The sequence below is a fragment of the Panthera onca genome, chromosome C1 (assembly GCF_046562875.1).
Source record: "Panthera onca isolate mPanOnc1 chromosome C1, mPanOnc1 haplotype 2, whole genome shotgun sequence".
NCBI classification, from domain to species: Eukaryota; Metazoa; Chordata; class Mammalia; order Carnivora; family Felidae; genus Panthera; species Panthera onca.
The window spans coordinates 119,816,657-119,842,563 of record NC_138346.1 but is presented as its reverse complement, the minus strand read 5'-3'; the positions used below and the strand labels follow the sequence as shown (position 1 = coordinate 119,842,563).

The window sequence follows — 25,907 nt, the reverse complement described above, 5'->3', positions numbered from 1 at the left end:
TGCCTCGCCAGTAGAGCAGAATTATTGGAAGTTAACAGATGAGAACTTTAAATGATTAACAGTAGAGCCTCCAGGTTGTTCTGCCTATGGGGGTACTTGGAAAAGTGACATGGTAGTGATAGGCAATCTGTTTTCAGCTCAACTTCCGGGAAGAATGGACTCTTGCCGGCCGAAGAGATTCCAAAAGACCCCTCTGGTTGACAGAGTGAAAAGAGCATGTTGATCACACAGGGAGAACACAGAGGCAATGAGAACAGAGTTGTTATGTGAAAGAGACCAAGAGCCGCCACGTGGCACAGTCACCACTGTTAAGCTAGGAACATGGGCACACAGCATGTGACGGTGAGAACTGGAGGAAAATAAAGCTGCAGGAAAAAGCAAACTAGACCCTGCTGGGTGCACACACGAAGAACTTCTGGGGAAGAATTGTAGGAGCACTGAAGCAAGAAGCATAGGAAGGAAGGAGGCAAGGAGGGAGAAGTGAGGGCTAAGGTCAAGGGACACACAGGAGAGGATCACAAGTTCTTGAGAGAAGACTCTAGACTAGTCAGGGAGGGGCGGACCCCTCCCTTGGGCATACTAGTTAAGGGGTATCAGTGAGCTCCTAACTAGGAGATACTAGAGACTAATACGTGTGTGACTTTATGCAAGTTGCTGACTCTTTGTTTACTTACTTGAAAAAGTAGCACTAATAATTCCTATCATATAGCCCGATAGAAATATTAAATGAGATATTGCGTCTAAACACACAAAGTGCCCAGCATAGAGCAAGTGCATGTAATACATGTTAGCTCTTATTACTGAAGTACTGTTTGGGGAACTCAATGGTCTGTCATTCTTAACTCATCCTTTTAACATCTTCATGAATTCTCTAGTTGAAGAACTCTCCAGGGAGAGTCCTGACCTATATGTGTTTGACCTGCTACAAGCAAATTCAGTAAGCTGAATGCTTCACACAGCCTTGTCCAGTAGACGTTCTGGTGATGATGGAATATTCTCTATCTGCACTGTCCAGTCCACTAGCCGATAGCCACTGAGGCTGGTGAGCACCTACAGAGCACTCTCATGCCTCAGTTTCGTCCTTGGTAATATGAAATTGACAATAGTATCACTGTATTGGGATAGAGAATTAAATGAGAGAATACATATCAAGCAGTGGTTCTCCAAGTTTATTGTTCATCAGGATCGCCTGGAAGGTTGTTAAAACACAGATTGCTGGGTTCATGCCCCACATTTCTGACTCAGTAGGTCTGGGTAGAGCTAGAGAATCTGTATTCTTTTTTTAAATTTTAATTTCTAATATTTATTCATTTTTGAGAGGAAGAGACACATAGCCTGAGTGGGGGAGGGACAGAGGGAGAGGGAGACACAGAATCCGAAGCAGGCTCCAGGCTCCGAGCTGTCGGCACAGAGCCCGACGCGGGGCTCGAACCCACGAACTGTGAGATCATGACCTGAGCTGAAGTCAGATGCCAAACCAACCGAGCCACCCAGGCGCCCCCAGAGAATCTGCATTCTTGACAAGTTCCCAGGTGGTGCCCAGGCTGCGGGTCAGGGAACCACACCTGGGAAAGCACTGTGGTAAGACACTTGGCATAGTGCCTGATACATGTGAGAACTCGGGAGTGTTATTTAGTGTTTTAGGATCAGCATCAAGGTTTCTGAAACACAAACAACCCACACCTTAATAGATCTCTCTAACTCATTTTCTGACATTATTTTCATAAATGTTTGTGAGGCACCTACAAAGGACAAGATACTCCCAATGTATTCCAAGCGACAGTCTGTCAAAGTGGGTTTGAAATGGGGTTTGTCAGTTGCCAGAGCTCCAGAACACCAAGTTACATGGCCATGATTACTGCCGTCTGAAATACCTTTCATCATTTTAATTCTCCACAAAACATATGGAAAATGACAATTAAAATCACCTCCTGAGGTGAGCCACCAGTTAGACTTCCTATTCTTCATCTCTGTGAAAAGACTGTGCTGAGGCCTGCAAATGGTAGGTGGAAAGGATGTGAGAAGAGATCTAGGTTCTTGTCTTGGCTCATTTTTCTACTTCCTGAGATCACTGGGCACATCTCTCAATCACTATGCACATGGATTTTGGACGTGATGAGCCCTCAGGTCACTTTCAAAGACAATAAGAGCAGAACACTCACCCTCACCCTCGCCTGTGAGGGCTTTGTTCTTTGGAAGTTATCACAAGTCCCCTAGTTTTTCTCCTCAGAGGTTCTTTCCATGGTGCCTTTAGTTCTGTGGATGAAAGGTGTTGTAAGTGGGTTACACACACACACACACACACACACACACACACACACACACACACACACAAAAATTGGTTTGGTAGATCCATCTTTAATTTTGTCATTTTCCAGTATTCATACTACGGTTCCTTTGAAAGGAAAAAAAAAAAAAGAGCTTTGGAGGAAATATGCCCAAAGAAGTTCTAGGACTATAGATACCCCTTCCAAGAAAAGATCCCAAAAAGGATTTGGACTTGGGGTGGATTCCAGGATGCAGTATCTTGTGTTTTTATATCTGTTCTTCTAAAAGGACCACTCTACTTTTTTCTCATAAGAAACATGAGTAAGGCGGGTGCCTGGGTGGCTCAGTCAGTTAAGCGTCTGACTCTTGATTTCAGCTCAGGTCACGATCTCACAGTTCATGAGTTCGAGCCCTGCATCAGGCTCCAGGCTGACAATGTGAAGCCTGCTTGGGATCCTCTCTCTCCCTCTCTCTTTGCCCCTCCCCTCACTCTGTCTCTCTCTGAAAATAAATAAATAAAACTTAAAAAAAATATGAGCACAAATTCTTTGCCTAACATACCAGTCTCTTATGGTTAAAAGTGACCATGGTACCCACTGGCAAAAAACTTACATGCAATTTTTCTTACAAAATCAATCTTTTTAACAGGTCTGGGTGTGGTAAGTCAGGATTGTCATTTCCATATTCAGAAAGTGCAGAGAAGCTAGGTTTTAGGGTGACTGGTTATGACTCAGAGAGGCTGAGGTAGAGGTGAGGTGAGAAGCTTCTGGTAATTGGGAAAATCTGATCTGGCAGGCCTCACTATTCTTGTAGTCTGGCAAAATATACTTTGAGGTGTCTCTGCATAAAACATAGGAGACAGGGCTCAGGACTTGCCTTGGGGATTTTGAGCAAATTTAAAGCAGGCGGCCATTGGTTGGGTTATCAATATAAACAGCCTCCATAGCTCAGGTCTTACATTTCGAGTAATCACCTTCAAAATAAGAATGTTTGGAGTCTCATACGCGTGGCCTCTCTTGGTTCTGTGCTGATGAGAAAAGTACTACTCTTTAAGGAGTGAAGGCTTTTATCTTGCACTTGCTTCTTACTGAGTGATCTTGCACAAGCTAACCCTCACTGTCCTTGGGTGTAAAATGGCACTCCCCCTCATATACTTCCCAGAGGGGTGGTGATACTGAACTAGAGGTGAAGGCAAGGAAGCACGTAGTACAAACAGAATCCAGGAACTTGCGTTCTTGCACTAGAAATAAATCAAGTTGAAATGCAACCTTCTCAGAAGATTGTATCATGCATTTCTGAATTAAAACAAAACAAAACAAAAAAAAACAAAAATACTTGTTAGGACAGTCAACGCAGTCTCATAGGGAGCAATTTAAGCAGCTTAAATACATTTAGGCAGGCACTATCTTAGTGACAAATGAATCATAATATATATCAACTGAGTTTTTATAAGATCTCAATACAAATTGGCCCAAATGGGATCCTAAGGATTCTAGACTCTATATACTACTTTTTAAAAGGTTTGGGACAGACAGACACCTGGCTGGCTTAGTTCGGGGAGTGTGTGACTCTTCATCTCCAGGTGATGAGTTTGAGCCCCATGTTGGGCGCTGGGCATAGAGATTACTTAAACAATAACAACAATAACAACAATAACAACATTTCAAAGTGTTGGGACACATAAAGTGGAGCAAGCCTAGTAATACGTACTCTGGAGACACAAATGATACCCCCATTTGCCAAATCGCTGCTCAGCTCAATCACATTTGTGTACCTACATTCAGGGTAAGGAGTATGCCTCAAATAATTGAGGGTTCAGATACTTATGCCTGTCTGCCTTCCTTCCTCCCTCCCTCCCTCCTTCCTTCAGACCCTTCCTCCTTCCTCCTCTCCCTTCCTCCTTCCTTCTCTCCCTTCCTCCTTCCTTCCCTCCCTCCTCCCTCCCTTCTTCCCTCCTTTCTCCCTTCCTCCCTCCTTCCCTCCTTCTTCCCCCACTCCCTCCTTCCTTTAGCCACAGCATTTTGCTGATGATTTAGAATACTGCTCTATTTGAAGGCTACAAATCATTATTTATCAAATGAAGCAAATAATCATGGGTACCAAATTAAACATCCCCAAGCCACAATTTTTCGTTTGTGAGGAAAGCTGCCTTTATTGGAGTGCACAGACCACAAGGCATAAACACCTTTCTGGGATTGAAGCTTCCTACAGAAACCCTACCAATTTCTTCACATCCTGGCACACGGGGTGTGCCAATTCTTTGGCTTTTGCTGACCCGACCTGTAAAACCTTCTCTAAGTGGTCCCTGTCCATCTTCAGTTTTTCAATTTCTCTCTTAATTGGCGCAAATTTCTCAATCACAGCGTCGGCCACCAGCAGCTTGTAGCGGGCCGTGTCCATGCCGGCGCCGCTGCGGAGCGCTTCCTCCACGGGGAGGCGGGTCACGGCCGCGTGGATGGCCACCAGGTTGGAGACCCCCGGCCGGCGGGCCGGCTCGTAGGTCACCTCCGACGTGAAGTCCGTCACAGCCTTGCGGAATTTCCGCACAATCTCCTCCGCGCTGTCCGTTATTCTGACGGTGGCCAGTTTATCAGGGTCCGACTTGGACATTTTGGCCGAAGGATCACGGAGGGATTTGACCTTCTTCATCGATGCTGGGGGAAAACGCCAACGCACACACACCGAAACCAAAACCAGAAGACAACACCAAAATCAGAAAACATCACCAGGAATGTCAGTGTCTAGATCTTAAAACGTGCAGAGAATACCAAATGACGTTATTATTATTATTATTGAGGATGGTTGACACACAGTCGTACACCAACTGTTGTACAACGTAGTGATTTGACAAATCCAGACATCATGCCATGTTCACTGCAAGTATAACTACCACCTGTCCCCTCCAATGCTATTACCCCATCTACCCCATCTAACCCTCCAATGCTATTACCCCATTCCTTACGCTGTGCCTTTTGTTCCCCTGACTCCTTCATTCCATAACTACAAGCCTGTACCTCCCTCTCCCCTTCACCCCTTTGGCCCAAACCCCCTTCCCCTCAGGGAATCATCAGTTTGTTCTCTGTACTCATAGGCCTGATTCTGCTTTTTGTTGACTCTTTTAAGATTCCGCTTATGAGTGCAATCATGTGGTAGTTGTCTTTCTCAGTCTGACTTACTTCACTTAGCATAATACTCTCTAGGTCCACCCAGCCTGTCTCAAATGGCATGATCTCATCCTTCTTTATAGTCGAGCAGTACTCCATTGCGTATATATACACCACATCCCCCTTTTCCATCACCTGTTGACAGACACTTGGGTTGTTGCTTCCATATCTTGGCTATAAATAAAATAATGCTGCGATAAACACAGGGGTGCATATATCTTTTTGAATCAGTGTTTTCCTTTTCTTTGGGTAAATACCCAACAGTAAAATTATCAGATCATACGGTAGTTCTATTTTTAATTTTTTGAGGAACCTCCACACTGTTTTCCACAGTGCCCGCACCAGTTTGCGTCCCACCAATCGTGCATGAGGGTTCCTTTTTCTCCACATCCTCACCAACACTTGTTATTTCTTGCCAAATGACTTTATTATTTTTAAAAAAAATTTTTTTTCAACGTTTATTTATTTTTGAGACAGAGAGAGAGCACGAATGGGGGAGGGTCAGAGAGAGGGAGACACAGAATCCGAAACAGGCTCCAGGCTCTGAGCTGTAAGCACAGAGCCCGACGCGGGGCTCGAACTCACAGACCGTGAGATCATGACCTGAGCCGAAGTCGGCGGCTCAACCGACTGAGCCACCCAGGCGCCCCGGCTTTATTATTTTTATCTGATTATATAAATACCAAATACTCATAGTGAAAAATTCAAGCCATTTATATAAGCATGAAAATAAAGATCACCTGTAATATGTAATAATACTGTTAACATTTTGTTGATCATATTTTCATGCATCTCTTAATGCATATATACTCATAAACTGTATAATCGTACACAAATGAAAATATATCCATCATACTTAGCTGTGCCTACCTTTTTAAAAAGTCTGATCTATTTCTTTCCTTCTCTCTTTCTCTATTAGCTAATCACTCTCTGTCCTTTACAACCACTGCCCTTCCTGCCCCCAACAAATTTTAACAATCTGTGGCAATGCTTTCATTTCTTTATCCAGTTATATAGTATATACCAACGTGTGTGCGTGCACGCGCGCGCACACACACACACACACACACACACACACAGAAGTGAGTCACTTACTGCTCTGATAGAATCAAGATGTTAAGCTGTGCTTTATAAACCAGTGTTTTTAATAATTGCCTATTTTATGGCTATTACAGAAACTTATCAAGTTGAAATAGGTAAAACAATAATAGGCAAAAGCATTAAAATATTACTTATTGCTAAAAGAAGGTTTCAATGCATGGAAGGCCCGGTTTTTATTTGTGCAAACCGTTGCAATAGCTTAGAAATTTATACCTGCCTTTTGCTTCTGATCAGATACTGGGCCCACGTAAATGCAGTCAGTTTAATAAACGCTCAGTTTAATTAGGCTCAGTGATCTCTGCCCTTGCCACAAATCTGCATCGCTACTGAAATATTGATAGAGATTCACAGCTTCTTTCCTCGAGAAGATTCCAGACCAGTACTACCTCACAAGCTGCAGGTGCTGTGTCAGATCCACTGGGTGGACGGTACATTCTGTCGATGTCGTGCATTTAGGAAGGGAGAGTGTGGGAACGATCAGTGCCCTCTTGTTTTATCTAGCTGATGACTCAGCAGTTCTGTCTTCTGACTGTTCTCTTGTGAGCAGGGAAGGCAAGGTCGACTGGCTTTGAAATCAGAAGAGTTTTCAGAACCTGGGGCCTGCTCCAGATTCTGTGTCTCCCTCTCTCTCTGCCCCTCCCCCGCTTGCACTCTGTCTCTCTCAAAAATAAATGCACATTAAAAAAAAAAAAAAAAAATCAGAAGAGCTTTGCCACCAACTTGATATATGTCTTGGATGCAAAATTAGCTTTGCCAACCATTAGTATCCCCATCCATAAACCAGGGAAGTATGTGTGTGTGTATATATATGTAATTCATTATAAAGTATTAAATATATAAAATATTAATATACGATATATTAATAATACAATATTAACACATTGATTTATTAATATGTTTTCAATATACATACAATATAATTTACCAAATATATATAATTGGTAAATTATATAATCCTTTTTAATAAAAATGATTATTTTCCATTTTAAGTCTTTCCATACTCTCAAAATATTATATAATTTACCAAATATATATATATGTATTATATAATTTAATGAATTTGATTATTTTTCATTTTTAGCCTTTCCCATACTTTTCAAACTTTTTTAGTTATTTTATCCAATAATCTAACAAGGTCTACCACAGTACAGAGAAAGATGGGGATTCTAGTTACAAACCCTGAAGCCTGTCCACAAGAAAGCCGAGTTTAGCCCCGGAGAAATCCCAAGCCTTGGTCCATTATCCAGTCCTGTCTTGGAAACATGGCCTGATTTAACAGTCATATGTGTGTTACTTACTTAGGATAGATTTGGGCACCGGGAAGAACTCCCCATACTTCTTGTTAAACCCTTGTGCTAGATCCTGAACTAGCTCCATGTGCTGGACTTGATCCTCCCCGACAGGAACGTGTGTGGACCTTTAATAAAAGACAGACAGAAACACTCAGCAAGGCTCCTGCTTATACTGAGATGATATTGCAAGCAGCTGCCTTTCCTGTGCCTATTTCACTGTTGGTGTTCAACAAATGTTCACCAACTACAGAGGGAATATTGAGGCCCAAGTCTTTATCTACGTATCAGACAAATGCCAAAGAGACATTTGTCAACTCTAGTTCTGTTTCTTCCATAGCAGAAGAATACAGCCATCAACACCAGTGTGACAGGATCTTGCTGGGAGGGAGGAATGGTATCTTAAATAGCATATGCTCTAAGCATAATTGTATTTTAAAACCACTCCTGTTCCCTCGCCCAGTCAGCACATATTACCCTAGCCCTGGCCAGATGCTTTTTACTCCAGAGCTTGCGCTCACACTTGAAAGCCGCTCCAATCCACTCTTCAAATCAAAGATGGCAGAAAGCTCTTCCGGCAAGGGTTTTTCCTCCCTGTCATACAGGGAGTAACTCAAGATCTTTTTGGAATATGCTCCTTCGTTTTTCAGTGAATTGCAATCACAGCACAATTAATATGCTGCAGGGAACTTGAAATAAATGAACAAATCTATCATTACAATGCAGACAGATCTTGAAAACAATGTTGAATGAAGAAACCAAGTCGCAGAAGACACGTAGAGTACACGGACGTGCAGATCTTAAAGTATTGTCTATTGTTTACAGCTGCATATGTAAGTAGGATGACACACGGAAGCGGCCCCCACCCCTGCACAAAGCCATGACTGTAGCTGCCCCCAGAAGAGGAGGGAAGGGCAGTGGGTCTGGGGAAAAGAAAAAAGGAGACCTGAATTGTATCCCGCAATATTTTATTTTATTTTATTAAAAAATAGAGACATGATGGGGCGCCTGGGTGGCGCAGTCGGTTAAGCGTCCGACTTCAGCCAGGTCACGATCTCGCGGTCCGTGAGTTCGAGCCCCGCGTCGGGCTCTGGGCTGATGGCTCGGAGCCTGGAGCCTGTTTCCGATTCTGCGTCTCCCTCTCTCTCTGCCCCTCTCCCGTTCATGCTCTGTCTCTCTCTGTCCCAAAAATAAATAAAAAACGTTGAAAAAAAATTTTTAAAAAATAGAGACATGAGACAAAAATGTCAGAATATAGGAGCTTCACTAATGGTTATTTTAATCCCATACATAAAATTTGCAGTGCTGGATCATGATGCAGCATGTCAAACAAGGGAACAATGAGCCATTACAGAGAAGTCTTGATGGGGAAAACTCTCTCCAGAAGCATTACTAGGGAAAGAGACAGGAGATTTTAAGTCTTTATTTATTTATTTATTTATTTATTTATTTATTTATTAATCTATCTATCTATCTGTTTTTAAATGTTTACTTGTTTGAGAGAGACACAGGAATTGAGCAGGGGAAGGGCAGAAAGAGAGGGAGACACAGAATCCGAAGCTGACTCCAGGCTCTGAGCTGCCTGCACAGAGCCCAACGCGTGGCTCGAACCCACGAACCGTAAGATCGTGACCTGAGCCGAAGTGGGACGCTTAACCGACTGAGCCACCGAGGCACCCCATAGGAGATTTTAAGTCTTTAATGCTTGGCTGGGGAGTTTACGTTTGATAATATAGATAATAAAGTGCTGTTGTTTCTTGATCAAAACAGTTTCATGTTCCTCTTGTGAAAACAGCTGCCTGAAAGTGACTTTGGATATTTACACGATAATTGTACATTTTGAGTGGGAAAATAACAACTTTTTAAAACAGCCTCAGAAGAGGAAAACTATTCTACTTTGTTATAGAGAGGAAAATCTCCTATCCCTGTGGTTAAGCAGTGGTCCTTAAAAAACTGGCAGAGATCTTATGTTTCCCTTGTGAATTACTGTCCACAGGCTACTTACTGGTCTACTTCATAAAGCTGTCCAGAGCATGAGCAAACAAAGCGTACAGACTGGCTATTTTAATATGGTAAAACACTGGAGAACATTTTGAAAAAATCTGAAATATCCCTCATTTTGCAATCATTTTTATTTTTGCCAATTACTTTCTAGTCTTTGTTCTTGTCTCTATGGATGCATATTTTTACATAATTGCAGTATAATATGCATACCATCTTTCATGTTAACATAATGGGTATTTCCCATGTTTCTATGTGGTCTTCATTAATAAAATTAAAAAAAAATTTTTTTTTAACGTTTATTTATTTTTGAGACAGAGAGAGACAAAGCATGAACGGTGGAGGGTCAGAGAGAGGCAGAATCCGAAACAGGCTCCAGGCTCTGAGCTGTCAGCACAGAGCCTGACGCAGGGCTCGAACTCACGGACCGCGAGATCATGACCTGAGCCGAAGTCGGCTGCTTAACCGACTGAGCCACCCAGGCACCCCTAATAAAATTTTTTAATAGCTGCATAAGAACATTCCTGTGCTGGGGCACCTGGATGGCTCAGTCGGCTAAGCATCTGACTATGGCCTAGGTCATGATCTCACAGATTGTGAGTTCCAGCCCCATGTTGGGCTCTGTGCTGACAGCTCAGAGCCTGGAGCCTGCTTCGGATTGTGTCTCCCTCTCTGTTTGCCCCTCCCCTACTCGCAATCTTTCTCTCAACAATAAATAAACATTAAAAAAAAAAAAAAAAAAAGAACATTCCTGTGCTATAGTTACAGAACCGTAAAGAATTTACATGATTTTGTAGCAGATTCTTTTGAATATTCATATAGTGGGAAATTTTGATTCAAGTGAAAAAAATAATCTTTTACAATAACCCAAAAGTCCTGTGGAGGTAAATCTGGTGAATGCATGTTTAGTACTTTCTGGTCAATAACAAGGTATGATTGTCAGCTAATGAAACTAATATTTGTTTCTGTCATAAGATAACACAGAGTATATTTCCAAAATGAATGCTGATAAATGTTTTGAAGTTTAGAGTAAGTATAGGTTTGAAAGCAACTCTGACACTTCTTTTGCATGGAAGTAATGTATTTTATTTATTTAAAAAAAATCTCTGAATATTAGTTGTTTTCATATAGCCCCTCAAATAGCCATGCAGTTGCCCTGTGTGCATGTGTGCATGTTTGTGTGCATGTGTGTGTGTGGGGTGGGGTGGGGTGGGAATGCAATATGGCCCTCAGAGCTCAGGCTCTGAGCTTCAAATCCTGACTCTGCCACTCTCGTTTTGTGTGACTTTGGGTAAATCATAGAATTCCTATCATAGGCAACTTTCTCACTATAAATGGGAGTAACAATATTTACCCTATACTACTGTGGAGGTGAAATGAGACAACGTGTGCTTAGCGGAGTTGCCTGAAGTCTGGTAAGCCTTCAGACACCGGTAGCAATGTAGGGAATAATTCTAAAATGGTACTACACTGTATTTCAGAAGGATGCTCACGAACATTGCCTATGCAGCCAGAGGTTCGCCCGTGACCTGACTCTCATTCCAACTTCTCTCTGGCTTGGCCCCAAAGAGGGGACATTTGTGAGGGGAAAAAAGCCCAGGGTCATCTGTTTGGCAAAGCGGATAATCAAGACCTGATGAATATTTATTTATGTATGTATAAATTTTCACAGGGGAGGAAAAAAGAAATCAACAGAGAGCAATGTGTGGCTTATTTTCTCTCCCTTTTGTCCCTTAAGTGTTGATATTTCTAAAAACATCATCTTGGCTCACTGGTTCTCTCTCATCACTAGAGAGCTCATCAGCTTTCCCCTGGGGATCTACACGTCCCTTCTCCTCTGATGATTCTGGGGCTCTGCCTCTAGCTCTGCTGTGTCTCTGAAGGGTCAGGACTATATCTCTGCCTTCCTGCTAGATGTTGGCACTGACTATCCCACATTTACTCCCCAACTCAACATCGGAGAGCCAGCATTCCAGGTTGGCACTATATTCTGAGAACCTATGTCAATTTCGTATTAAAATACCCATAGAGGCAAAGAAACTATAAATAACTTAAAACTAGCAGCAAGAGTTACACCTGAAGACGGAATTTGAGAAGACTTTTCATGAACTGTGAGGATCAACAGAAGCACTGAAAGAGCGACTGGTGGAGCTGGTGGCCATGTAGGGTCAGAGCGAGAGCCCCCATTGCCGGAAACCCATCCCATGGGTTTCCAAACCCATGGGGGCAGACACCCTTCTGCTGTCGCCAGGGCGGCCCTTGTCTCATCAGCCTGACTCTTTAGACACTCAGTCACGACAAGAGGAAGTAACCAGACAAGCAGTGGAGGCGGCAGGAGCAGGTCAGGGTGCATTGTATCCTCGCAAGAATGGGACGAGAGCTCCGTGAGGGTAGGGCCTTGTTTGTCTTGGCCACTGCCGGACCCAGGACACAGAACACATCCCGGCCAGCGAAGGACAGCACTCAGGTTACAGGTGTTGAATGAAAAAGGGAAGCGCAGAAGGTGAGACACTGAAGCAGAATGTGACATGGGAGCAGTGTTACCTGGTGAAGGCTCTTTTGCATGCAATGCCTCTGTTCAGAGAGTGAAAGAGCCAGACAGGTGGTAGGAGAAAGCTCTCTCTCCGGCCAGCGGTACCAACCTAGCTGACTGGCATGTGCAGTTGGACACACTGTCCTGCCCTCCTGTTGAATTCTGGGCAGGGAATTCAACTAGCAGCCAGGGAGGCAGAAGGTGGACACAAGGGCCTTTCGTAGACTGGCAGACGTTATTTGAAAGGTTCCCTTGTTCCAATATGGATTTAAAACACCCGGCCCATAAAATTCAGACAGACAAGTAAAAGAGCCCAATATGGGACCGTGAAAAGTACTGTGGAACAAGGGAAGGGGGACTTTACCCTTTAGATCCTGAGGAAGATCAGACATTTGAAAGTGAGCTTTCACAAGAAACAGATAGTTTTGCATTTAAAGAAAACTGCTTGGGATGCCTGGGTGGCGTTGCTTGGTTAAGGGTTCAACTCTGTATTTCAGCTCAAGTCATGATCTCAAGGTTCGTGAGATTGAGCCCCACGTTGGGCTCCATGGTAACAGTGTGGAGCCTGCTTGGGATTTTCTATCTCCCTCTCTCTCTACCCCTCCACCACTTATGTGCTCGCTCACTCTCTCTCAAAAATAAATAAATAAACATAAAAAAAAAAGAAAACTGCTTGGTTCCCTCGATGGGATTCAAAAAGGCATCACTGCCACAAGATAAAAGCAGGACCAAAAAACGGAGAACATAGGTGGTGACAGAAAACCGATCAAATGAAAAGAAGTGAATTCATGAAATAAAGAAAACCAAACACAAAACAGAAGAGTCAGGAGCATTAAGGAGTGAAATCCCACAAACAGGTCGTATCAGTGACCTGGGTGAGCATGTGAGGCTCTTCCAGAATTTGGGAATGTTCCTCCCTTAGCTGCCTCAGCCTGGCTCCTTTATTTCAGGTCTCAGCCTACATATCACCTCCTCAGGGAAGCCTTCCCCAACCATACTCTCCAATGTTGATTTCTCCCTCTTGTTCTTTTCCACATATCCTATTTATTTTCTTTATAGTATTAATCCTAATCTAATTATGTTCTTTCATTTGTTTATTTAATTGTATATTGTTTTCTCTCCAGCTGAGAAATAAGCTTTTAGAAAGCTTGTTTGTCTTCTTTTTGAATCTATTTCCAGTACCTACAGGAGTTGCCTGACATATTTGAGAAGCTCAACAAATATTTGTTGAGTAAGTAATGGCTTCTCGGCCTTTTGGTTAAGATCAAGTGACAATATTTATTGAATAAATGAATGATCTTAGGAGGGCACTGTGACCTATATAGATTTATACCAAGCGAAAAATCATAGTAAGATCGGTTCGTCATCAGTATAAGATAAGAGCACAGAGTCAGAAGTCAGACTATCTGAGTTCATATCCCAGCTCCACCAGCTACTAGGTGAGTTACCATAGCCAAGCTTCCTACTTTTCTGTAAATTGGGTGTCATAATGGTGCTTATTACCTCATAAGATTGTTTCAAGGATTAAAGGAGATAAGCAAGCATGATACTGGACAGTAGAGCTCAATAAACACTAGCTGTTGATACAATAGATATTCATTAATATCTGACATGATGAAGTATGAAATGGTAAAAGACTGATACTATCAGGGACCTTGATGAGAGGTACGTTGTGACTTTTTTCAAACGAGGATCATTTTCCTTTTTTGCCAGGTGATTTATACCACAAACATAAATACCAGCATATAATCCCACAGACAGTCACAGACCTGGGCAGCGATCCTGATACATTTAGAAAACAAATTTGATGGTTCACATATCTGACTGGGCAATCCCCAGGTATAAATAGCATGTTATAGGAATTCTGAGAACCCCTTTAATTTAAGCAAAAACAGAGACAGAATAATGAACGGACAGGCAAAGCACAGGGACCGTGACAATGGATCAGGAAGTGGTTTCTCTTTGTCTAAGGTCAGTAAATGAATTTAGGAAGTTCTACAAAATGGTTGCTTGGCTTTGTCCATTGTTCTCTTCCACACAGAAAGTCACTGGCTTCCTAAGTGGTAAAACCAAAAATGTTCCTTTTTAGGTTTCCTTCCGTGCCCATAAGCCCGCATGCGCACCTCTCGGAGGTAAACACACACAACACCCCCCTCCTACATTTCTCTTCTTTGACTGGACTTTGGTACTTCTGTCTTGTGATTCTAGTCAGGCTGACACGCAGAGGTCACTTTGACTCCCCCAAACCAAATTAGCCAACAGGGCAGGTTAAAAAGCAATTACAGTAGCCCATAGGAAATCACAATGGACTGCAGCTAACATAGAAAAAGCAATTACCATAATCAATACACTTTAGGCACATCAAAATGAATATTTCCACATGTCAAAATGGTTCCAGATCCACAAAGCAACCAACCTAAACAGAAAACACATTTAGTTTTCATAATGACTCTGCATGCCTCTTTGCTTTCTGTGAGATCCGTGCCTCTTTTCTTACAATTCTGTGAGGTTGTGCTGTTTTGAAAAAAGGATTAAAAAGTTTTAATTTTTTTCACCTGGTCTTATTGCCCTGCTTGGCTTTTTCCTCTGATTTTAGTTTGTTTGTTTCTAGTCTTTTCTCCCTCTGCTCCTACTGCTCTCCTCACCTCCTATAATTTATCTTGGCCCTTACTTCTCATTCATTGGGTTCACACTTCACATTAATTCAGCCTGTCTTTGATTCTGCTCACTTATGGGCCTTATTCTCTTCATATTTTCAACCTCTGTCCTCATCATCAGATAATTTAGAGCTGCTCTTTTAAAATTTATGCCCTATATAATGATATCCATATTAATATGTCTTTTTTTCCCTTCTCTTCCTTCCTCCCTCCCTCCCTTCCTTCCGTCCTTCCTTCCTCTCTCTCTCTCTTTTTTTTTTTTTTAACTTATCCTGATTGTGCTTCCTTAAATACAACAGAAAACAAAAGCCTTTCATAATTTTGATTGTTATAACTTCTGTCACATAATAATGTGTCTGATCTTCTTCTCTGGTGACTAACTCATGTTTTTTCCTTTTGTTCGGTTCCTAGTTGTATCCACATTTATTCGGGATCCACCCCACCCTCCAGCAAAATTAGTGTCCAGATGAATAATCATTGCCTACATATATCTGCTCACAGAACTTTGTCCTCCTCTCTTTTTTTCCTACTTTGGTTATGTTGGTGAGTTTTCAGTGCTGTTGCCTCTAACCAGCCTGGGTGGGGTGGAGTTTGGTGCTGTTTTTCCTTTCGCAAAGGATGAATTCACCATCACTGGCTGCTTGTTGGATATACTGTAATGATGTCTAATTCAGGGATTCTTTCCCGACTTCGGGACTATGATGTGCATGGCCTGGTGCTGGGTCTTGTGAGAGATACAATGAAGATTTTTACCTCTAGTGAAGTTGAGGAGAGAAAACACCATGTGAAGTTATAAATTCCTCTGGTTAGTCCACTTATAGTATTCCCAGTCTCCATGGATGGCGGCACCATCCATCCAGCCGCATGAGTCAGAAATGTGGGGTCACCGAGACCCCCTTCTCATACCCACCACTCCATCGGGAAGCTCTATCCCTCTTTCCTCCCCAAATCTCCTAAATTTGCCTACTCTCTTCATCTTCACCGACACCATCACGGTCCAGACAGACTAGTGAAAGAGCCCCGAACAGACTGTCCCAGCTGCTCTTGGCCCCTGCAACTCACTCTCTGTACTTCCATCAGTTGACTTTTAAAAGTATACATCGGATCATCTCACGCTGTCCTGAAAATCACAAAGAGCTTCCTATTGCTTTCAGGAGAGTGTCCTGGGTTATCTGTTGACATCTCAGCCCCACCCTCTCCCTTCTATGCAATTTCTCTATTTCCAGGGGCTAGCAGCCTGCAAGCCACATTTCCAGAGGCTTCTGGTTTACCGCAGGCACTTGCCGCAGAGCTGGAAAGTGAAAGACCAAGAGGAGACACTACTGGTTGGCAGTTGTGGGTGAGGATGTGGCCGGCAGCTTTCAGGATGTCATACAAATTGGGGGCAGACCGGCCTCATAGAGAAAGGATGTAGTTCAACAGCCAGAAGTCTCCAAAGCAGTTTCAGGAACTGATTATCTCCGCTGTCCTCAACGGCAGTGGTCGGATTCTGATTCTCAGACATTAGGGCTGACTACGCTCTTCTCTGGATTATTACCAAGGGTGACGTTTGTGACCAGTCATCGGACTCTGTATACTCTGTTCCTGGCGGGTCTTGGTTCTCTTGACTCACAGTTCCTGAGGCCTCTGTTTCCCTTTTCCTATGTCGTGTCAGCTTTTGCTTTCGCTATCTTCTTAGCCTCTTCCTGTATTTCTGTTTGCATTCTTGAGAGAGAGAAACCGATTGGCCCAGGTAACCACTGTCATCTCTATCCGAGCAGACTTCGTGGCACCGCTCTAAAATGTCACTTCTTTATCTGTAAAACGGGGATAATATCACTTACCTACCTTACAGAGCTGTCCCAAACTCTGAATAGATGACAGGTGTGCTGTGGCTAGTACAGTGACTGCCCAATAATGCCCCCCTCATGTTGATTCCTCCTTTCCCTCTGCCTCACGTCCATGCATGGTGCCTTTCTCTGGGTTAGCAGCAGTACAAGTACTTAACATGTATTTGCTGTATGTTCATTACAACTGTGTGTGTGTGTGTGTGTGTGTGTGTGTGTGTGTGGAGAGAGAAAGAGAGAAAGTAAGAGAGAAACATTTACTCAACAGATAGCTAGTTATTTGAAATTGGATATTCAGAAAAATAATGCAGATGCAAAATAATACTATGAGCAAATGCTACTTTTGGGTATTTTGTCTCTCTTCAAATATCCACTATTTTAATTTTTTTAATCTTTATTTTTGAGATGGAGAGAGAGAGAGAGAGAGACAGAATGCAAATAGGGGAGGAACAGAGAGAGAGAGAGAGAGAGAGAGAGAGAGACACTGAATCCGAAGCAGGTTCCAGGCTCCGAGCTGTCAGCACAGAGCCCGATGCGGGGCTCGAACTCATGAACCAAACCACGAGTTCATGACCTAAGCCGAAGTCGGACGCTCAACCAACTGAGCCACCCAGGTGCCCCTGGATCAGAAGTCAAAAAAGGAATATTTATATATAGTATGATAACTTCTTTGCTTCCAGAGAGTGGGCTGGAGGGTAGCTGATGCTAGAAAGATATTATTTATCCTTGGAAGCATTAACTAACTATGAGAACCTGCTATGTCAGGGCAAAGTGAGGCAGGAAGCTACTGAAAGTTCTTCAAGTATACCAGCCACATCTGAAATACTTATTGTTTTCCGTAAGCGAAGAAGATATCCATAAGCTTAGGCAGAATATGTGTCAGATTTGGGGACCTTGGGCTACTTTTGCCAATGTCAGCCTTTTAAAATGTTGCTTGTACTTTTAAAACGTGTGTAGTGAGCATATAGTAGGTGATGTCAACTCATACATAATTTGTTTAATAACCCCTGAGCTATGTCCCATTGGCCCACTTCATAGATGAAAGAAACTGCAGGATTTTATCATCCTGCCAATTGTCTTTTGGGCAACTGGTAAAAATAAATTTGTCATCACTTCAGTATACATGACCTTGTATTGTCCTAGTTACTTATGTGATGATCTTGCCCCCTAATATAACTGTTGACTCCTTAAGGAGGGTCAGCACAGGCCTTAGGAGGTCATAATCATGCTCTGATGCTTCCCGGTCCATTGACAGGCTGTGCAGCTTTGGATAAACTGCTCAACCTCACTGGGCTGTATCTGTAAAGCTAGGAAAATGAAAGAGAGCCCTGAAAGGTTCCCTCCCTCTCTGTGCTCCCTGGTATCACAAAGGAGGCAGTCACTTTTGTTCAAGTTTATTCTTTTTTCACAGCCCTGAGCTTAGAGGACTTTTACATTGTAGTTCTTGAACTGTTAAGGAAATCAACTGGCTCGATATCCTGGTGCTAAAAAATCTCAGCCTTTGCTTCTATACAGAAGACCCCCTGGGAAGTGAAATTTCACCTGAGTTGTTTTTTTTTTTTTTTTTTTTTTTTTTTTTTCCAACATTTATTTATTTTTGGGACAGAGAGAGACAGAGCATGAACGGGGGAGGGGCAGAGAGAGGGAGACACAGAATCGGAAACAGGCTCCAGGCTCTGAGCCATCAGCCCAGAGCCTGACGCGGGGCTCGAACCCACGGACCGCGAGATCGTGACCTGGCTGAAGTCGGACGCTCAACCGACTGCGCCACCCAGGCGCCCCATCACCTGAGTTTATAATCCTTAAAGACAATCATCACTAGTTATGACCAACTGACAGATCCCAGGCACAGCACTTCCTGGCCCATATTCCATGTTAATCCCTTAATAATCCTGTGCATGATAATCATGATTCCCATTTTACAGGTGAGAAAACATGCCACTTTGCTGGAAGATATGTTAGATCTTTATTAGACTTTCATTTTGCTACTCCTGGAGAAAAGTGTTCTGGATTTTCCAGGCTAAATCAAAAGTTTACTATAAGTAGTAAATGCTGTTGGGAATCCAGCATTCAAGTTAATACAACAAACAACACACAATCCTTATGTGTACGTTTTAAACGGAGTTCAAGATAGCCTGCGTGTAGTAAAGGACACTCCTTATTTGTAAAGCTAAGAGGCTGTTCTTCTGGCTGTTTCCATCTTAATTGCACAAGGGCTCTGGGGTCATAGTACAAGGTACATATCCAATCATCTCCATGCTGTTATCATAATTACATGCAAAGAATTCTAGTTTTCCTAGGGAAGGATCAAGGCCATGGAGGGGGAAAAGATTCATGGAGTTTCTCTTTTTCATCAGAAGTGTTCATAGTAGCAAGGCTTGGCTATGCGCGTGCTGATTGGGAAGTTTTCTCTCTAGAAGGCCAAATGGAGGGCTGAGGGAGGCGACTTGGGGATGGCAGGGAAGAACTGGGAGAGGGATGAGGTCAGAAGCTCTGGCCAGCAGTAAGAGAGGGCAGGTCTTGGCGGCCTCTGGTTGTAGGGTTTGAGGCCATAAAGGATAGCACTGGCTGACTGCATGGACTGTGGGTCCAGGACAAGCAGAGCAACTCAACATCATGCTGAAAAACTTGCACAGGTGGCCATTCAAACTTAAATTAATTACACTGAAACACAATTTAAAATTCAGTTCCTCTGTCAACAGTCCATGCAGCTAGCCGCTAAGGTCTTGGAAAGCATGGGTTGACTGCCATAATTGCAGACAAGTTGTATTAAACTGCCTTGCTTGAGAGTCTAGATTGTAGAAGTCAACACTTAAAACCCCTGAAGTTTAATTATTACCAGGGAAGTAGACATTACAGAGTGGTTAAGAGCACAAAAACTCGGGGTGCCTGGGTGGCTCAGGGGGTTAGGCATTCGACTTCGGCTCAGGTCATGATCTTGCAGTTCGTGAGTTCGAACCCCGCTTTGACCTCCATGCTGAGAGCCCAGAGCCTGGAGCCTGCTTTGGATTCTGTGTCTCCCTCTCTTTCTGCCCCTCCTCCATTCACAATCTGTCTCTCCTTCTATCTCTCAAAATACAAAGAAACATCGGGGTGCCTGGGTGGCTCAGTCGGTTGAGTGTCCAACTTCAGCTCAGGTCATGATCTCACGGTTCAAGAGTTTGAGCCCCGTGTCTGTGCTGACAGCTCAGAGCCTGGAGCTTGCTTAGGACTCTGTGTCTCCCTCTTTCTGCCCCTCCCCTGCTTGCACTCTGTCTCTCAACAATAAATAAATGTTAAAAAAAAAATTTTTTTTTTTAAATATAAAGGAACATTAAAAAAATTAAAAAAAAAAAAAGAGCACAGAAACTCTGCATCAAACTTTCTACACTCAAGTCCTGGATCCAAGCTTTGCTAGCTACATGATTTTGGGCAAATCACTAACTTAATTTCCTCATCTGTGAAATGGGGATGATAGTCATGCTATCTTTACAAGGTTTGGTGAAGATTCAGTGGGCTAATGCACATAAAGCACTTATGACGGTTTTGAACACGTAGCCAGTGCTATTTAGGTGTTAGCCCTTAACGTTACTCGTTCCACATGGAAACATACTTCTATCATTTTGTACCTCCTACTGGGGAATAGATGCGAACTGATTCACACAATCCTTTCTATGTCCCCTTGCCCCACGAACCAAATCTTTTCGGGATCGGTTCACTCTCCTGTCAGCATGAGTACGTGTGAGACCGGAGGTAAGCTCTGCTCCTTACTTGTACAGCAGAATGTCAGCGGCCTGGAGCACTGGGTACGTGAGCAGGCCTGCGGTTCCGCCATGCTTCTGGGTGGCAGTCTTTGCCTGTGCGGTGAAGAGAGAGGAGAGAATGAAATCCGACATGCACCTAATTATACTGCTAAATAAAGAAATCTTTAAAGCACGCAAAAGGTAATCTGAAGCTACCAGGACTAGCATTATATCTCAGTTCCTTTTAGCAACACTAGCCATGGGGCTGGCTTGTCTTCATGCTGCAGGCTCACGCAGGAATAAGGGACATCTACTTCACCACTGCCCCTCTAACGGGTCCTGCACGGCCACTATTTCTTATCCATTTAATTAAGACAAGCATATAAGAGTTTCTGGTTTTTGGGGAGCCCTGGGGGCTCTGTCAGTTAAGTGTCTGGCTTCGGCTCAGGTCATGATCTCATGGTTCTGGGTTCGAGACCCGCATCAGGCTCGCTGCTGTCAACACAGAGCCCACTTTGGATCCTCCGTCCCCCTCTTTCTCTGCCCCACCCCCCTGCTCGCACTCTCTGTCTCTCAAAAGTAAATTAAAACATTAAAAAATACATAAATAAAATGAAAAACAAGGGGGGTTTCTAAATTCTAAAGTTTCCAAATCAGATGAACTCCGTATTTCACAAGTAAGGTCAGAAAATATAATGAAATTAGATTCCTGCAAATTAATTAATTTGATAAGTTAACATCAAACACCATATCGTGTCTGTGGAAACCTCCCAGAAAGTCTCACCCTGTGCTGTTGACCAAAATGTAAGGTCCCCCTTAAAATCACATTTAAAAAACCAAGCCAAGGGGCGCCTGGGTGGCTCAGTCGGTTAAGCGTCCGACTTCAGCTCAGGTCATGATCTCACGGTCTGTGAGTTTGAGCCCCGCGTCGGGCTCTGTGCTGACAGCTCAGAGCCTGGAGCCTGCTTTGGGCTCTGTGTCTCCTTCTCTCTCTGCCTCTCTGCCTCTCATGCTCTCTGTCTCTCTCAAAAATAAATAAACATTAAAAAAAATTCTTTAAAAAACCAAACCAAATCAAACCAAAAACAAAAAGTTGTGGCATTTAAAAAACGAAACTAAGAGAAAATTTTAATCTAATCAATTGTGACTCTGTCTTGATCTGTAGGTACTGAAAACTAGAGGGCATAAAGTGATTCCAGTGTACAGGACAGACTGTATAGATGAAAAGTATTTCCTTAATGGGGAAGCTGATAGTAACACCAGAAGAGATACGAGAAGTATTTAATTAATGGATACCAACCACAAGCTACGAGTATGTACCCACCGAACATAAGCCCTAGTGATAGCATTTCTCTTGCCACAGCTAAGCATTGATAACAGGTAATTTGGGCAGAACATTTGGTAACAGTTCTCTGGGCAGAACTACTTAATAGGGAATATTGTGTACAGTTTACTGGTCATTGCATCTCTCTTGTAAAATGATACATGGTTATTTTGGTGTACAGATATTATTCATTTAGTTAATATGAATCACTTCCCTGAGGTCTGATTATTTCTGAATGAACTGAACAACTGAATATATACACTTGCATGATTCTGAGGACCAAGTTCATGGGCTCACCACTCGGGCTTCCCCAACCAACATGCAGATACACCCTTTGAGTCTGGGTTTGAAAAGCAACAGCTCCTCTTTAACCCTCTTAATGTCAATGTTCCAGAAGTCAGGTACAAAGTTAACTCTTTAGGTTACTTCAAGTAGTTTCTGGCTTATAGCATCTAATGCTATAAGGCATTCAAAGGAAACTTGAAAGTTTGAATGTATAATTCCTTCAGTACATCTCTTGATTACAATGTCCACTACAAAGCCCAGTTTGCAATGATCACTGGGTAAAGATAATGAAAACTCAATTTGGAAATGAGCAAACGGGAAAAGAACCCAGTTTTTAAAAACTGTTACTGCATTAGCTTCCTAGTCTTTCTATATTAGAATACTGGATCTCGAAATTACAAAGGAAGGGGGAGATGTGGAGAGCATTAATATTTATTGAGTGTCTATTATGTGCCTCAGATGCCTTACATCTCTGTTACCCCCTGTAGAATCTTCTAAATAACTCTGACCTCAAGCAACACTGAGAACTTTCAGTGTTCTTTCTACCTTTCTACCCTACTATCCCCCCTAATCAAAACCAAGCTAGGTGCTCGGAGATCCTTCTATAGTCCTGGAACTCTCCCCTCTGATCTCTGTTCACTGTTTCTGATGGCTTGTGTAATTGTCTCTGCCCAAATAGATGACAAGCCTCATGAGAGTTGCTCTGTCCCTCCTGTTGACTGCTGTAACCCCAGCGCCTAATGTGATATGAGACTTGATGGTATTTGTTAATGAAGGAATGACCAGAGAAGGCAGGAACACGCTCTAGGATAAGGCTGGCATTTGAAACCCATGTTTTTCCCCACAAATAAAATATCACGGACTGGAGGGAAGGCTTCTCCAGAATACAGGTTTCCCCTGCTACCTGAAAGTTCTCATTATGCCACTTTGCTTTCGCAAAAGACTTACAGTAGTGCCTGCTTTTGATAACTGGAAGAAATCGGAAGAGGATTTTCACCTTTATGAAGTAGCACTTGCTTCTTGGTTCTACTCCACTGTGGCTTATGAAAGAGGAATGTTCTAGTTTTGGGTAGTGGGGGAAACCGCCTTGTGCATTCACTAGTAATGTGTTATCAGGAGCTCCTCAGACACGATTTTAAAGTGGGAACATTTCCCATTAAGTTAGTATTCAGTTCTTATAAAACGGATTGCAGTATTCAACTTAGAGTATTATGATCAAATGGCAAAGTCTTGCCTAAAACCAGATATGGTAGAAAACATTAAAAAATTTTGTTTCTAATTCCTGGCAGGTAATGATTCTGCAGTATTAACTCTACCTCTTATTTAGGTGCGGCCACTTGAAAGCTCTGATTCTTGCTGAGACTCACGTGGAGGTTTCTGGACCAGCTTTTGAAGAAACCAATGGCCCTGAAAATATGCCAGAAAGAAGCTTGAAACTGAAATTCAAGGCTGACGTACATGGGGGCTACCTACCCTCAGGTTATCCAACTGCAAAAATAAATGGGAGTGAAGTACTATGAATTATCCACTTATCTTTCTCAGTTGAGCTTTCTAGAAAAAGTACAGCCTTCATTTTTCTGTGGGTTTGAACTGTTGCCTGGACTCAACCTGTATAAATGTTAAATAAAATATGTTGTTTCTTCTCCCCACAATGGAAACCTTTGAGCCTGACTGCCAGTTAATTACAGTGGAGATGGGAGGCAACTTCAGAGCCCAGTAATCCAGAAATTGTGACTGTCTGTTAATTATAATGTTCTAAGTCATTACCAAATCTATCCAAAGATCGCTCTGATTCAACCTACACAGATAAAATCAAATAGTTCATAAGTTGGACATTTTTATCCTGTTTTTTTTTATTAAAAATTTTTTAAGTGTTTATTTATTTTTGAGAGAGAGAGAGAGACAGACAGACAGCACAAGCAGGGAGGGGGGCAGAGAGGGAGACACAGAATCCAACGCAGGCTCTAGGCTCTGAGCTGTCAGCACACAGCCCGATGCGGAGATTTGAACCTACCAACCGTGAGATCATGACCTGAGCCGCAGTCGGACGCTCAACCGACTGAGACACCCCGGCTCCCCTATCCTGTCTTTAAGTTGGAATTTTGAAGAACTCTCTTACTTCCCACTTAGGACCCTGAGGCAGAGAGGTTAAAATGCTGTTCTAGCCACTAGTGAGTAACAGACCAGGGAGGCCAGTAAACGCAGGATTCCCAGAGCCGAACACAAAAATAAACAGGAGAAAAAAATAGCTTTGAACTCCTTATTTATTAATCAGATCACCAGCATTTACCTTCCACTGGTGTAAATGCTGTAACCGGGGCAGTCTGACCAGGCAGGTAAGGATCCAACTCAACTGTGTGTGTTCAGACACCTAAAGAAATAAAACAGAACGTTAGCGAAGGTGGTCAACGTTTTCTTGCATATAAGGCAAAAGTAAACAGGTGTTACCTCAAGTGACAGAAAGTGCAAATCAAGGTAACTTAAAAAACGACAGGCAAAGGGGGCTGATTCATAATGCACAGCATTTGAGATGAAGAAGAAAATTTTAAAACTAACCAATACAGGGGCGCCTGGGTGGCGCAGTCGGTTAAGCGTCCGACTTCAGCCAGGTCACGATCTCGCGGTCTGTGAGTTCGAGCCTGGCATCAGGCTCTGGGCTGATGGCTCGGAGCCTGGAGCCTGTTTCCAATTCTGTGTCTCCCTCTCTCTCTGCCCCTCCCCTGTTCATGCTCTGTCTCTCTCTGTCCCAAAAATAAATAAAAAAAAAACGTTGAAAAAAAAAAAAACCAACTAACCAATACAATTACTATTCTAGTGTTTAGATCTGCACGACATCCCTAGCAAGTGGCTGGCCAGACTCTGCTTCAACGTCGTCAGTGAAAGGGCTTCATTATGTCCCGACGCATCCTTTCCATCTTTAAAAAGCCGAGGAAATTGACACATGCGTGCGCACTCACGCGCACACACACACACACACACACACACACACACACACACTCAAATCCTCTTTAAATAACTTATAAATATGTGAAAGCAACTATAATACCTTACATGTAAATAGTATTAGGAGAGGAAGGTTCTGGCCTCAAAATCAGTGATTGAATCTTTTAGATCTGGAGTAATTAGAAATTTGCTAATCACTTCATCATTCCAAAGGTGTTTTGTTTTGTTTTAGATTCCATTTTTCTCCTCCTTCCTCCTTCTTTTGTGCTCCATTCTCCCTCTCCTCCTCCTTCCATCTTCTTTTTAAAAAGAGCTGTAGTCAACAAGAGAATATAACCTTTTCTCAATTTGTTTTAACCAAATTTAATCAAGTAACCAAACCTGGCAACAGCTGGGATGATTCCTGGGTCCAGGCCAGGTTCCAATTGATGACTTAGAATTTAAGGGCTAAGTATCCCATTTCTGGACTCTGGGGATTCCGAGCCCTTCATCCACTGTGGCTTTTTTTGGTGTCCATATGATTTCCTTAAAAAGCAGAGACTGTTGCCAACTCTGAAAAGTGGCCCCAAATGTGTTCTTTGTGGGTTTTGCAAAGGGAACATGAAGCACTGGGGCCCAGTCAGCCCCGGCCCATTTTACTAGCAAGGAATCACCATCTGGTGTAAGATAGTTTCTCATTTTTTTCCTCGAGTCATGGAGAGGGAAGAGTTGTTTTTCACATGTTTGACAAGGAATTGCTTTTAAAGTTTTGCAAGTCACTGGGCTGAATCCGTCATCTTTCTTCCAAGAGGCAT

At 42.8% G+C, this 25,907-nt stretch overlaps 1 protein-coding gene and 2 long non-coding RNA genes across 7 annotated transcripts in view; 1 reads left to right on the top strand and 2 right to left on the bottom strand.

Annotated features, from left to right (window-relative positions):
* Nucleotides 1-1,153: 1,153 nt before the first annotated feature.
* On the bottom strand, nucleotides 1,154-4,128 carry LOC132673349 (uncharacterized). Its single transcript, XR_009608003.3, has 2 exons — nucleotides 2,163-4,128; nucleotides 1,154-1,993 (listed from the first exon to the last, which is right to left on the bottom strand). It is a non-coding gene; the product is annotated as an uncharacterized LOC132673349 (long non-coding RNA).
* A 265-nt stretch (nucleotides 4,129-4,393) lies between these two features.
* Nucleotides 4,394-25,907, bottom strand: part of WARS2 (tryptophanyl tRNA synthetase 2, mitochondrial) — a 96,607-nt gene continuing 75,093 nt past the window's right edge. For all 5 annotated transcript variants that reach the window (XM_060626815.3, XM_060626814.3, XM_078451525.2 and 2 more), the window contains 4 exons: nucleotides 24,461-24,541; nucleotides 20,590-20,675; nucleotides 7,832-7,950; nucleotides 4,394-4,922 (listed from right to left, as the gene is read on the bottom strand). In XM_060626815.3, the coding sequence (XP_060482798.3) occupies nucleotides 4,474-4,922; nucleotides 7,832-7,950; nucleotides 20,590-20,675; nucleotides 24,461-24,541 (735 nt within the window). In that variant the 3' untranslated portion in view covers nucleotides 4,394-4,473. The remainder of the gene's footprint in view (nucleotides 4,923-7,831; nucleotides 7,951-20,589; nucleotides 20,676-24,460; nucleotides 24,542-25,907) is intronic.
* LOC132673874 (uncharacterized) lies at nucleotides 13,475-23,822 on the top strand. Its single transcript, XR_009608247.3, has 4 exons — nucleotides 13,475-14,021; nucleotides 20,598-20,762; nucleotides 21,727-21,873; nucleotides 23,498-23,822. It is a non-coding gene; the product is annotated as an uncharacterized LOC132673874 (long non-coding RNA).